The following is a 14,533-nucleotide window of genomic DNA, read 5'->3' as shown; positions in this document are numbered from 1 at the left end:
TGGCGAGGATGATGTGAATATGGGGAATGAAAGTTGCGTGGTTTCACTGCATGAAATTTGGCGAGGGTGATGTGAATATGGGGAATGAAAGTTGCGTGGTTTCACTGCATGAAATTTGGCGAGGATGATGTGAATATGGGGAATGAAAGTTGTGTGGTTCCACTGCATGAAATTTGGCGAGGGTGATGTGAATATGGGGAATGAAAGTTGCGTGGTTTCACTGCATGAAATTTGGCGAGGATGATGTGAATATGGGGAATGAAAGTTGCGTGGTTCCACTGCATGAAATTTGGCGAGGGTGATGTGAATATGGGGAATGAAAGTTGTGTGGTTCCACTGCATGAAATTTGGTGAGGGTGATGTGAATATGGGGAATGAAAGTTGTGTGGTTCCACTGCATGAAATTTGGCGAGGGTGATGTGAATATGGGGAATGAAAGTTGTGTGGTTCCACTGCATGAAATTTGGCGAGGATGATGTGAATATGGGGAATGAAAGTTGCGTGGTTTCACTGCATGAAATTTGGCGAGGATGATGTGAATATGGGGAATGAAAGTTGTGTGGTTCCACTGGATGAAATTTGGCGAGGGTGATGTGAATATGGGGAATGAAAGTTGCGTGGTTTCACTGCATGAAATTTGGCGAGGATGATGTGAATATGGGGAATGAAAGTTGTGTGGTTCCACTGGATGAAATTTGGCGAGGGTGATGTCAATATGGGGAATGAAAGTTGCGTGGTTTCACTGCATGAAATTTGGCGAGGATGATGTGAATATGGGGAATGAAAGTTGCGTGGTTTCACTGCATGAAATTTGGCGAGGATGATGTGAATATGGGGAATGAAAGTTGCGTGGTTTCACTGCATGAAATTTGGCGAGGATGATGTGAATATGGGGAATGAAAGTTGCGTGGTTTCACTGCATGAAATTTGGCGAGGATGATGTGAATATGGGGAATGAAAGTTGCGTGGTTTCACTGCATGAAATTTGGCGAGGATGATGTGAATATGGGGAATGAAAGTTGCGTGGTTTCACTGCATGAAATTTGGCGAGGGTGATGTGAATATGGGGAATGAAAGTTGCGTGGTTTCACTGCATGAAATTTGGCGAGGGTGATGTGAATATGGGGAATGAAAGTTGCGTGGTTCACTGCATGAAATTTGGCGAGGGTGATGTGAATATGGGGAATGAAAGTTGCGTGGTTTCACTGCATGAAATTTGGCGAGGATGATGTGAATATGGGGAATGAAAGTTGCGTGGTTTCACTGCATGAAATTTGGCGAGGATGATGTGAATATGGGGAATGAAAGTTGCGTGGTTTCACTGCATGAAATTTGGCGAGGGTGATGTGAATATGGGGAATGAAAGTTGCGTGGTTTCACTGCATGAAATTTGGCGAGGGTGATGTGAATATGGGGAATGAAAGTTGCGTGGTTTCACTGCATGAAATTTGGCGAGGGTGATGTGAATATGGGGAATGAAAGTTGCGTGGTTTCACTGCATGAAATTTGGCGAGGATGATGTGAATATGGGGAATGAAAGTTGCGTGGTTTCACTGGATGAAATTTGGCGAGGATGATGTGAATATGGGGAATGAAAGTTGCGTGGTTTCACTGCATGAAATTTGGCGAGGGTGATGTGAATATGGGGAATGAAAGTTGCGTGGTTTCACTGCATGAAATTTGGCGAGGGTGATGTGAATATGGGGAATGAAAGTTGCGTGGTTTCACTGCATGAAATTTGGCGAGGATGATGTGAATATGGGGAATGAAAGTTGCGTGGTTTCACTGCATGAAATTTGGCGAGGATGATGTGAATATGGGGAATGAAAGTTGCGTGGTTTCACTGCATGAAATTTGGCGAGGGTGATGTGAATATGGGGATGGAAAGTTGCGTGGTTTCACTGCATGAAATTTGGCGAGGGTGATGTGAATATGGGGAATGAAAGTTGCGTGGTTTCACTGCATGAAATTTGGCGAGGGTGATGTGAATATGGGGAATGAAAGTTGCGTGGTTCACTGCATGAAATTTGGCGAGGGTGATGTGAATATGGGGAATGAAAGTTGTGTGGTTCACTGCATGAAATTTGGCGAGGGTGATGTGAATATGGGGAATGAAAGTTGTGTGGTTCACTGCATGAAATTTGGCGAGGATGATGTGAATATGGGGAATGAAAGTTGTGTGGTTCGCTGCATAAAATTTGGCGAGGGTGATGTGAATATGTGGAATGAAAGTTGCGTGGTTTCACTGCATTAAATTTGGCGAGGATGATGTGAATATGGGGAATGAAAATTGTTTGGTTCACTGCATGAAATTTGGCGAGGGTGATGTGAATATGGGGAATGAAAGTTGTGTGGTTCCACTGCATGAAATTTGGCGAGGGTGATGTGAATATGGGGAATGAAAGTTGCGTGGTTTCACTGCATGAAATTTGGCGAGGATGATGTGAATATGGGGAATGAAAGTTGTGTGGTTCACTGCATGAAATTTGGCGAGGGTGATGTGAATATGGGGAATGAAAGTTGTGTGGTTCACTGCATGAAATTTGGCGAGGGTGATGTGAATATGGGGAATGAAAGTTGTGTGGTTCACTGCATGAAATTTGGCGAGGGTGATGTTAATATGGGGAATGAAAGTTGTGTGGTTCCACTGCATGAAATTTGGCGAGGATGATGTGAATATGGGGAATGAAAGTTGTGTGGTTCCACTGCATGAAATTTGGCGAGGGTGATGTGAATATGGGGAATGAAAGTTGTGTGGTTCCACTGCATGAAATTTGGCGAGGGTGATGTGAATATGGGGAATGAAAGTTGCGTGGTTCCACTGCATGAAATTTGGCGAGGATGATGTGAATATGGGGAATGAAAGTTGCGTGGTTTCACTGGATGAAATTTGGCGAGGATGATGTGAATATGGGGAATGAAAGTTGCGTGGTTTCACTGCATGAAATTTGGCGAGGATGATGTGAATATGGGGAATGAAAGTTGCGTGGTTTCACTGCATGAAATTTGGCGAGGATGATGTGAATATGGGGAATGAAAGTTGCGTGGTTTCACTGCATGAAATTTGGCGAGGATGATGTGAATATGGGGAATGAAAGTTGCGTGGTTTCACTGGATGAAATTTGGCGAGGGTGATGTGAATATGGGGAATGAAAGTTGCGTGGTTTCACTGCATGAAATTTGGCGAGGATGATGTGAATATGGGGAATGAAAGTTGCGTGGTTTCACTGCATGAAATTTGGCGAGGGTGATGTGAATATGGGGAATGAAAGTTGTGTGGTTTACTGCATGAAATTTGGCGAGGGTGATGTGAATATGGGGAATGAAAGTTGTGTGGTTCACTGCATGAAATTTGGCGAGGATGATGTGAATATGGGGAATGAAAGTTGCGTGGTTTCACTGCATGAAATTTGGCGAGGATGATGTGAATATGGGGAATGAAAGTTGTGTGGTTCACTGCATGAAATTTGGCGAGGGTGATGTGAATATGGGGAATGAAAGTTGTGTGGTTCACTGCATGAAATTTGGCGAGGATGATGTGAATATGGGGAATGAAAGTTGCGTGGTTCACTGCATGAAATTTGGCGAGGATGATGTGAATATGGGGAATGAAAGTTGCGTGGTTTCACTGCATGAAATTTGGCGAGCGTAATGTGAATATGGGGAATGAAAGTTGCGTGGTTTCACTGCATGAAATTTGGCGAGGATGATGTGAATATGGGGAATGAAAGTTGCGTGGTTTCACTGCATGAAATTTGGCGAGGATGATGTGAATATGGGGAATGAAAGTTGTGTGGTTCCACTGCATGAAATTTGGCGAGGATGATGTGAATATGGGGAATGAAAGTTGTGTGGTTCCACTGCATGAAATTTGGCGAGGATGATGTGAATATGGGGAATGAAAGTTGTGTGGTTCCACTGCATGAAATTTGGCGAGGATGATGTGAATATGGGGAATGAAAGTTGCGTGGTTTCACTGGATGAAATTTGGCGAGGATGATGTGAATATGGGGAATGAAAGTTGTGTGGTTCCACTGCATGAAATTTGGCGAGGATGATGTGAATATGGGGAATGAAAGTTGTGTGGTTCCACTGCATGAAATTTGGCGAGGATGATGTGAATATGGGGAATGAAAGTTGTGTGGTTCCACTGCATGAAATTTGGCGAGGATGATGTGAATATGGGGAATGAAAGTTGTGTGGTTCCACTGCATGAAATTTGGCGAGGATGATGTGAATATGGGGAATGAAAGTTGCGTGGTTTCACTGGATGAAATTTGGCGAGGGTGATGTGAATATGGGGAATGAAAGTTGTGTGGTTTCACTGCATGAAATTTGGCGAGGATGATGTGAATATGGGGAATGAAAGTTGCGTGGTTTCACTGCATGAAATTTGGCGAGGGTGATGTGAATATGGGGAATGAAAGTTGCGTGGTTTCACTGCATGAAATTTGGCGAGGATGATGTGAATATGGGGAATGAAAGTTGTGTGGTTCCACTGCATGAAATTTGGCGAGGGTGATGTGAATATGGGGAATGAAAGTTGCGTGGTTTCACTGCATGAAATTTGGCGAGGATGATGTGAATATGGGGAATGAAAGTTGCGTGGTTCCACTGCATGAAATTTGGCGAGGGTGATGTGAATATGGGGAATGAAAGTTGTGTGGTTCCACTGCATGAAATTTGGTGAGGGTGATGTGAATATGGGGAATGAAAGTTGTGTGGTTCCACTGCATGAAATTTGGCGAGGGTGATGTGAATATGGGGAATGAAAGTTGTGTGGTTCCACTGCATGAAATTTGGCGAGGATGATGTGAATATGGGGAATGAAAGTTGCGTGGTTTCACTGCATGAAATTTGGCGAGGATGATGTGAATATGGGGAATGAAAGTTGTGTGGTTCCACTGGATGAAATTTGGCGAGGGTGATGTGAATATGGGGAATGAAAGTTGCGTGGTTTCACTGCATGAAATTTGGCGAGGATGATGTGAATATGGGGAATGAAAGTTGTGTGGTTCCACTGGATGAAATTTGGCGAGGGTGATGTCAATATGGGGAATGAAAGTTGCGTGGTTTCACTGCATGAAATTTGGCGAGGATGATGTGAATATGGGGAATGAAAGTTGCGTGGTTTCACTGCATGAAATTTGGCGAGGATGATGTGAATATGGGGAATGAAAGTTGCGTGGTTTCACTGCATGAAATTTGGCGAGGATGATGTGAATATGGGGAATGAAAGTTGCGTGGTTTCACTGCATGAAATTTGGCGAGGATGATGTGAATATGGGGAATGAAAGTTGCGTGGTTTCACTGCATGAAATTTGGCGAGGATGATGTGAATATGGGGAATGAAAGTTGCGTGGTTTCACTGCATGAAATTTGGCGAGGGTGATGTGAATATGGGGAATGAAAGTTGCGTGGTTTCACTGCATGAAATTTGGCGAGGGTGATGTGAATATGGGGAATGAAAGTTGCGTGGTTCACTGCATGAAATTTGGCGAGGGTGATGTGAATATGGGGAATGAAAGTTGCGTGGTTTCACTGCATGAAATTTGGCGAGGATGATGTGAATATGGGGAATGAAAGTTGCGTGGTTTCACTGCATGAAATTTGGCGAGGATGATGTGAATATGGGGAATGAAAGTTGCGTGGTTTCACTGCATGAAATTTGGCGAGGGTGATGTGAATATGGGGAATGAAAGTTGCGTGGTTTCACTGCATGAAATTTGGCGAGGGTGATGTGAATATGGGGAATGAAAGTTGCGTGGTTTCACTGCATGAAATTTGGCGAGGGTGATGTGAATATGGGGAATGAAAGTTGCGTGGTTTCACTGCATGAAATTTGGCGAGGGTGATGTGAATATGGGGAATGAAAGTTGCGTGGTTTCACTGGATGAAATTTGGCGAGGATGATGTGAATATGGGGAATGAAAGTTGCGTGGTTTCACTGCATGAAATTTGGCGAGGGTGATGTGAATATGGGGAATGAAAGTTGCGTGGTTTCACTGCATGAAATTTGGCGAGGGTGATGTGAATATGGGGAATGAAAGTTGCGTGGTTTCACTGCATGAAATTTGGCGAGGATGATGTGAATATGGGGAATGAAAGTTGCGTGGTTTCACTGCATGAAATTTGGCGAGGATGATGTGAATATGGGGAATGAAAGTTGCGTGGTTTCACTGCATGAAATTTGGCGAGGGTGATGTGAATATGGGGATGGAAAGTTGCGTGGTTTCACTGCATGAAATTTGGCGAGGGTGATGTGAATATGGGGAATGAAAGTTGCGTGGTTTCACTGCATGAAATTTGGCGAGGGTGATGTGAATATGGGGAATGAAAGTTGCGTGGTTCACTGCATGAAATTTGGCGAGGGTGATGTGAATATGGGGAATGAAAGTTGTGTGGTTCACTGCATGAAATTTGGCGAGGGTGATGTGAATATGGGGAATGAAAGTTGTGTGGTTCACTGCATGAAAGTTGGCGAGGATGATGTGAATATGGGGAATGAAAGTTGTGTGGTTCACTGCATAAAATTTGGCGAGGGTGATGTGAATATGTGGAATGAAAGTTGCGTGGTTTCACTGCATTAAATTTGGCGAGGATGATGTGAATATGGGGAATGAAAATTGTTTGGTTCACTGCATGAAATTTGGCGAGGGTGATGTGAATATGGGGAATGAAAGTTGTGTGGTTCCACTGCATGAAATTTGGCGAGGGTGATGTGAATATGGGGAATGAAAGTTGCGTGGTTTCACTGCATGAAATTTGGCGAGGATGATGTGAATATGGGGAATGAAAGTTGTGTGGTTCACTGCATGAAATTTGGCGAGGGTGATGTGAATATGGGGAATGAAAGTTGTGTGGTTCACTGCATGAAATTTGGCGAGGGTGATGTGAATATGGGGAATGAAAGTTGTGTGGTTCACTGCATGAAATTTGGCGAGGGTGATGTTAATATGGGGAATGAAAGTTGTGTGGTTCCACTGCATGAAATTTGGCGAGGATGATGTGAATATGGGGAATGAAAGTTGTGTGGTTCCACTGCATGAAATTTGGCGAGGGTGATGTGAATATGGGGAATGAAAGTTGTGTGGTTCCACTGCATGAAATTTGGCGAGGGTGATGTGAATATGGGGAATGAAAGTTGCGTGGTTCCACTGCATGAAATTTGGCGAGGATGATGTGAATATGGGGAATGAAAGTTGCGTGGTTTCACTGGATGAAATTTGGCGAGGATGATGTGAATATGGGGAATGAAAGTTGCGTGGTTTCACTGCATGAAATTTGGCGAGGATGATGTGAATATGGGGAATGAAAGTTGCGTGGTTTCACTGCATGAAATTTGGCGAGGATGATGTGAATATGGGGAATGAAAGTTGCGTGGTTTCACTGCATGAAATTTGGCGAGGATGATGTGAATATGGGGAATGAAAGTTGCGTGGTTTCACTGGATGAAATTTGGCGAGGGTGATGTGAATATGGGGAATGAAAGTTGCGTGGTTTCACTGCATGAAATTTGGCGAGGATGATGTGAATATGGGGAATGAAAGTTGCGTGGTTTCACTGCATGAAATTTGGCGAGGGTGATGTGAATATGGGGAATGAAAGTTGTGTGGTTTACTGCATGAAATTTGGCGAGGGTGATGTGAATATGGGGAATGAAAGTTGTGTGGTTCACTGCATGAAATTTGGCGAGGATGATGTGAATATGGGGAATGAAAGTTGCGTGGTTTCACTGCATGAAATTTGGCGAGGATGATGTGAATATGGGGAATGAAAGTTGTGTGGTTCACTGCATGAAATTTGGCGAGGGTGATGTGAATATGGGGAATGAAAGTTGTGTGGTTCACTGCATGAAATTTGGCGAGGATGATGTGAATATGGGGAATGAAAGTTGTGTGGTTCACTGCATGAAATTTGGCGAGGATGATGTGAATATGGGGAATGAAAGTTGCGTGGTTTCACTGCATGAAATTTGGCGAGCGTAATGTGAATATGGGGAATGAAAGTTGCGTGGTTTCACTGCATGAAATTTGGCGAGGATGATGTGAATATGGGGAATGAAAGTTGCGTGGTTTCACTGCATGAAATTTGGCGAGGATGATGTGAATATGGGGAATGAAAGTTGCGTGGTTTCACTGCATGAAATTTGGCGAGGATGATGTGAATATGGGGAATGAAAGTTGTGTAGTTCCACTGCATGAAATTTTGCGAGGGTGATGTGAATATGGGGAATGAAAGTTGCGTGGTTTCACTGCATGAAATTTGGCGAGGATGATGTGAATATGGGGAATGAAAGTTGTGTGGTTCCACTGCATGAAATTTGGCGAGGGTGATGTGAATATGGGGAATGAAAGTTGCGTGGTTTCACTGCATGAAATTTGGCGAGGGTGATGTGAATATGGGGAATGAAAGTTGTGTGGTTTCATTGCATGAAATTTGGCGAGGGTGATGTTAATATGGGGAATGAAAGTTGTGTGGTTCCACTGCATGAAATTTGGCGAGGGTGATGTGAATATGGGGAATGAAAGTTGTGTGGTTCCACTGCATGAAATTTGGCGAGGGTGATGTGAATATGGGGAATGAAAGTTGTGTGGTTCCACTGCATGAAATTTGGTGAGGGTGATGTGAATATGGGGAATGAAAGTTGTGTGGTTCCACTGCATGAAATTTGGCGAGGGTGATGTGAATATGGGGAATGAAAGTTGTGTGGTTCCACTGCATGAAATTTGGCGAGGATGATGTGAATATGGGGAATGAAAGTTGTGTGGTTCCACTGCATGAAATTTGGCGAGGGTGATGTGAATATGGGGAATGAAAGTTGCGTGGTTTCACTGCATGAAATTTGGCGAGGATGATGTGAATATGGGGAATGAAAGTTGTGTGGTTCCACTGGATGAAATTTGGCGAGTGTGATGTGAATATGGGGAATGAAAGTTGCGTGGTTTCACTGCATGAAATTTGGCGAGGATGATGTGAATATGGGGAATGAAAGTTGTGTGGTTCCACTGGATGAAATTTGGCGAGGGTGATGTGAATATGGGGAATGAAAGTTGCGTGGTTTCACTGCATGAAATTTGGCGAGGATGATGTGAATATGGGGAATGAAAGTTGCGTGGTTTCACTGCATGAAATTTGGCGAGGATGATGTGAATATGGGGAATGAAAGTTGCGTAGTTTCACTGCATGAAATTTGGCAAGGGTGATGTGAATATGGGGAATGAAAGTTGCGTGGTTTCACTGCATGAAATTTGGCGAGGATGATGTGAATATGGGGAATGAAAGTTGTGTGGTTCCACTGCATGAAATTTGGCGAGGGTGTTGTGAATATGGGGAATGAAAGTTGCGTGGTTTCACTGCATGAAATTTGGCGAGGGTGATGTGAATATGGGGAATGAAAGTTGTGTGGTTTCATTGCATGAAATTTGGCGAGGGTGATGTGAATATGGGGAATGAAAGTTGTGTGGTTCCACTGCATGAAATTTGGCGAGGGTGATGTGAATATGGGGAATGAAAGTTGCGTGGTTTCACTGGATGAAATTTGGCGAGGGTGATGTGAATATGGGGAATGAAAGTTGCGTGGTTTCACTGGATGAAATTTGGCGAGGGTGATGTGAATATGGGGAATGAAAGTTGCGTGGTTTCACTGGATGAAATTTGGCGAGGGTGATGTGAATATGGGGAATGAAAGTTGCGTGGTTTCACTGGATGAAATTTGGCGAGGGTGATGTGAATATGGGGAATGAAAGTTGCGTGGTTTCACTGCATGAAATTTGGCGAGGATGATGTGAATATGGGGAATGCAAGTTGCCTGGTTCCACTGCATGAAATTTGGCGAGGATGATGTGAATATGGGGAATGAAAGTTGCGTGGTTTCACTGCATGAAATTTGGCGAGGATGATGTGAATATGGGGAATGAAAGTTGTGTGGTTCCACTGCATGAAATTTGGCGAGGGTGATGTGAATATGGGGAATGAAAGTTGCGTGGTTTCACTGCATGAAATTTGGCGAAGGTGATGTGAATATGGGGAATGAAAGTTGCGTGGTTGCACTGCATGAAAATTGGCGAGGGTGATGTGAATATGGGGAATGAAAGTTGCGTGGTTTCACTGCATGAAATTTGGCGAGGGTGATGTGAATATGGGGAATGAAAGTTGCATGGTTTCACTGCTTGAAATTTGGCGAGGGTGATGTGAATATGGGGAATGAAAGTTGCGTGGTTTCACTGCATGAAATTTGGCGAGGGTGATGTGAATATGGGGAATGAAAGTTGCGTGGTTTCACTGCATGAAAATTGGCGAGGGTGATGTGAATATGGGGAATGAAAGTTGACCAATTTTTAGACCTACATAATGTATCCCAGCTGGAAGATCCTATGAATTCAGTTTTGTTAAATATTTGACAAGTATAGATAAGGCCTAAAATTGATCCTAAATGTATTTGTTTTTGCTTGTAAAGTGAACATAATGAGATTGAATTTCTAACCTGGGAAATCCCAATACTACTACATTATACCTCCAGCAATTTTAAAATTTACTACACCACCAAATGTTGATATCTTAAAAATAATCTTAATAGGGACATTTCATGACTTCTATTCCTCAGCAAGTATAAATCAAAGTCAATGATGTGTGAAGGATCCGGAGTGAATGCACAATTGTTGTCAGAATGAAAGCTCCGTTTTGCCAAAGTAATTTCTGTTACATAATTAAATGTATTGGTTAATGTGTACATAAATTTATTTTAATCCCAGCACAAATTTTTTCTATTGTATTGCTTTTCATTTGATTGCCAACATTACCTCTATTTAAAAGGAAAGTGTTCTTTACGCAGGTGGGTAACCTTGATATCAGAAATAAATAGTCTGTTCTTATTATTTCATTGCAATATTAAGATGATTGTGTTTACACAATGCATATTAAATCAATATTTACAAATGTTGGCTGAAGCACCTGCAATATAGAAAAAATATTTTAATACATAAATAAACAATCATTTTGCCTAGTTTTTCAATTTATTGAATATGGGGAATGAAAATCCCCCATATTCAGTCCTAATTAGTTATGCCAATTTTAAAACTGAAAAAAAAAATCAATTAGGGCTGGAGTCACGGTTTACTTTATTCCCTGATGAGGAGTATGTTAAATATTAAGAATTATTGCTTTGTTGGAAATTAATGTTTAAGAAAGTTTACCAGCATCTGTCAGTATGATTAATAAATAAAATGTTGTTGATGGGTACTTTCTACTTGGAAAAAGTACTAGGTGTGTGGTGGGTGGGGGGAATCCAAGGATTTATCATCTTATCTAGATTCCCTAATAAGCATGAACATTTTCAAACAGCTGATAGTCAAAGCCTCGAGAGGGTTATTAATTAGCTGTCATTCTAGTTCTGGCCCCATGCTCTGATGGTGTTAGTTGAAATGCAGACAAGCCACAGGACAAGTATCCAGATTAGAATCATCCTTTTCTATTTAAGTTTAAAATGTCAGGAAAATTTGAACTTTTAAATTAATGACGAATTAGTTCCTTTTCACCTTTGTGCATGTAAAAATAAATGAAAGAAGGAATATACCACAATCTTAATTAATTCTAGACTAAATGATATTTTGGATCAGAGCTTGAGTTACATTTATAGAAACAGAAATGTTTACACTGCTGACCTTCCTGAACATTTTAAATTCATTCATTCAATTATGAGATTCTTCTTTAATACATAACTATAATAACTTGAATGAATTCTTAGCCACTTGCTCTCTGTAAAAAATATGTGGTTGGATAATGAGTTTTAAACTCTTTTTAACCTGGTGACAACATAGGAAAAATGACAAATCCCAGATAGTTGTTGAAAAGAATTTGGAAAGTTTATTGGGGTGGCAGTACCTAGATCAAAGTGATATAACCTATTCTGACAGGAAATCTTATGAGATTTTGTTGAAGGAATGACTGAAAAAAATTAGAGTGCATTATAGATTGTTTTAATTATTGGTCCAGCCAGATATAAAGCACAATCACCTTTATTTCTGTGTGTACATAAATTGGAGGGGTGTAGAGATTCGTCAGGATGTTGCTTTATGAGAGGGCTTGAGTTAGAAGGAATAGCTTGATAGGTTGGCATGTAAGAAGGACAATGGGGTACTTTAATGTGCAGGTAGACTGAAAAATTCAGGTTGGTCCAGTATCCCAAGAGAAAGAATGCCTATGAGATGGCTTGTTAGAACACTATGGAAATGGCAATTTTGGATTTGGTGCCATGCAATGATCATAATTTGAAAGAATTAGAAGGACGAGGGGTATCTTACTGAAACCTACCAAATATTGAAAGGGCTGGAAAGAGTGGGCATGGAGATGTTTCCAGTAGTGGGAGAGTCGAAGACAAAAGGGCATGCATGGCCTCAGAAAACGATGTCCATTTAGAACAAAGGTAAGAAGAAATTTATTCAGCAAGAAGGCAGTGAATCTCTGGAATTCTTTGCCACAGATGGCTATGGTGGGCAAGACATTGGGCACATTTCCAGCAGAGATTAATAGATTTTTAATGAGTAAGGGTGTCAAAGGTTATGGGGAAAAAGCAAGAGGATGGGATTGAGAGGAAAAGTACATCAGCCATTATTTGAGTGGTGAAGACTCAATGGGCTGAATTGCCTATTTCTGTCCCTGTCTTATGGATTTTATTTCCTAGATCTTATAGAAATATATAAAATCATGAGAGGGATGGTTGAAATAAATGCTCAGTCTTTTTTCACCACATATATGATTCCAGAACTGGAAGACATAGGTTTAAGATGAGAGGAGAGATATTTGAGGGACCTGAGGGGTGACATTTTCACTAAAATTGTTTTGAGCTACCAGAGGAAACTTGAAAAGTGGGCATAATTTAGACAGTCAAAAGGCATTTGGAGAGATTTGTGGATAAGGAGACTTGGAAGGATAAGGAAATGACCCAGAATGCCAACTTGCTTGCTCAGCATAGACAAGTTGAGTCAAATGGCCTGTTCAGTGCTGTACACACTCAATATATGAAAATTCTGAACTTGATTTAAATGATCAGTTAACTTAACAAAGGTAAACCCAAAGAAATTAAAGTTTATAGACAGAAGAATGTGTAAAGTGGCCTAATTCCAGCTGTTTTAGCAATTGTAAACTTTCCTGGAGCTAATATTCCTTCTAAGCCATGACTTCAAGAGGAGGATTTTTTTGTATGAAATACCTTCAATGAATGTAATTTGAAATTTCTGGATTTGGATTTATTGTTTAATGATTGTCCACTAAGTCCAGTTAAGATTTAGAATAATTATTTGTTCAGATAGCTTTTTAAATGTACATACTGTATACCTGAGTTAACAATGAATGCACAGATTGATGGAATGAAATTGTGTCTTAAAATAAAATATTAGAAAGACCTAAAATGTATATCAAAGGGGTTCTAGTAGAAACCTACAAATTGCAAACAATAAACCTTTTGTGATTTTCCATCTGCTCTTGTTTTCTTTAGCATTTGCAGCTTTTTCTTTTAAAATGTAAAGCTGAGATTTCATGTTATGTAATTCCTCTTACCAGGGTTGCAGTCTGTTAGAAGAGAACAAATTGACAGAAGAACCTTGGAGATGGTCAGTGCTGGGCTCCAGTTATCCTTTAGAATATCCAGACAGATCACTCCTTGGCTGTTGATATTGCAATGATAGATTCTTGTTCGGAATGTAACCTGTTAAATTAAGGTGTTTACAGTGTTTCAGATGTTTACAGTGACTCCATGATGTTCGGGTCAAAGACACTTTTTTTCCTTCATTTGCCCATGTCCCACTGTTTTAAATTTGTAATCACACAATTCACATGTAATTAAAGTGCACATTTCATATTTAATTCAAGGTTATTTGTATATATTTTGGTTCACAGGTGTTTGTGAGCACTCAGGTATGTTTAATTGGGGCAGGTATAAGAGAGCTAGACTTGCTTCTCATCTTATGATAACCTTGGAGTTTGTAGTTGCCATTTTTCTACATGAGGACCAGAGTTGTGCTAATGGAAGTCAAGTAAGCCATTATAAGGCTGGAAAATGAGAATAAAACAGTAAGAGACATTGTCTAAATCTTAGGATTACCAACATCAGCAGTTTGTAACATCATTAAGGAGAAAGAGCATACTGGTGAGCTCAGTAATTGCTAAAGGACTGGTATTCCAGGAACTAGACTTTCACTGCTGCTGAGAGAAGAATTCTCATCATAATGAAGAAAAATTCCCAAACGTATGTCCAACAGATCAGAAACATTGTTCAGGAGCCAGGTGTGGATGTGTCAATGGCTACTGCCTGTGTTCACCTCATTATTGGAAGTATGTGGAAGCTAATGGAGAGGGTGCCGAGGAGATTTACAAGGATGTTGCCTGGATTGGAAAATAAGTCTTATGAGGCAAGGTTAGCAGAGCTGGGACTCTTCTCTTTTGAGCATAGAGGATAAGAGGATATTTAATAGAGGTCTACATGATAATGAGAGGCATAGATAGGGTGGACAGTCAGCAGGTTTTTCCCAGGGCA

At 41.2% G+C, this 14,533-nt stretch overlaps 1 protein-coding gene and 1 long non-coding RNA gene across 5 annotated transcripts in view; one reads left to right on the top strand and one right to left on the bottom strand.

The window, feature by feature from the left end:
- Nucleotides 1-14,533, bottom strand: part of ube2e2 (ubiquitin-conjugating enzyme E2E 2) — a 321,809-nt gene that overhangs the window by 5,503 nt on the left and 301,773 nt on the right. For all 4 annotated transcript variants that reach the window (XM_069913966.1, XM_069913965.1, XM_069913968.1 and 1 more), the window contains one exon: nucleotides 13,558-13,705. In XM_069913966.1, the coding sequence (XP_069770067.1) occupies nucleotides 13,558-13,705 (148 nt within the window). The remainder of the gene's footprint in view (nucleotides 1-13,557; nucleotides 13,706-14,533) is intronic.
- LOC138751552 (uncharacterized) overlaps nucleotides 1-14,533 on the top strand; it is a 190,549-nt gene that overhangs the window by 148,975 nt on the left and 27,041 nt on the right. The gene's annotated exons all lie outside the window — the stretch shown is intronic.

The sequence above is a fragment of the Narcine bancroftii genome, chromosome 1 (genome assembly GCF_036971445.1).
Source record: "Narcine bancroftii isolate sNarBan1 chromosome 1, sNarBan1.hap1, whole genome shotgun sequence".
NCBI classification, from domain to species: Eukaryota; Metazoa; Chordata; class Chondrichthyes; order Torpediniformes; family Narcinidae; genus Narcine; species Narcine bancroftii.
Note: the sequence above shows the minus strand (reverse complement) of the source record. Positions and strands in the feature narration are given on the sequence as shown.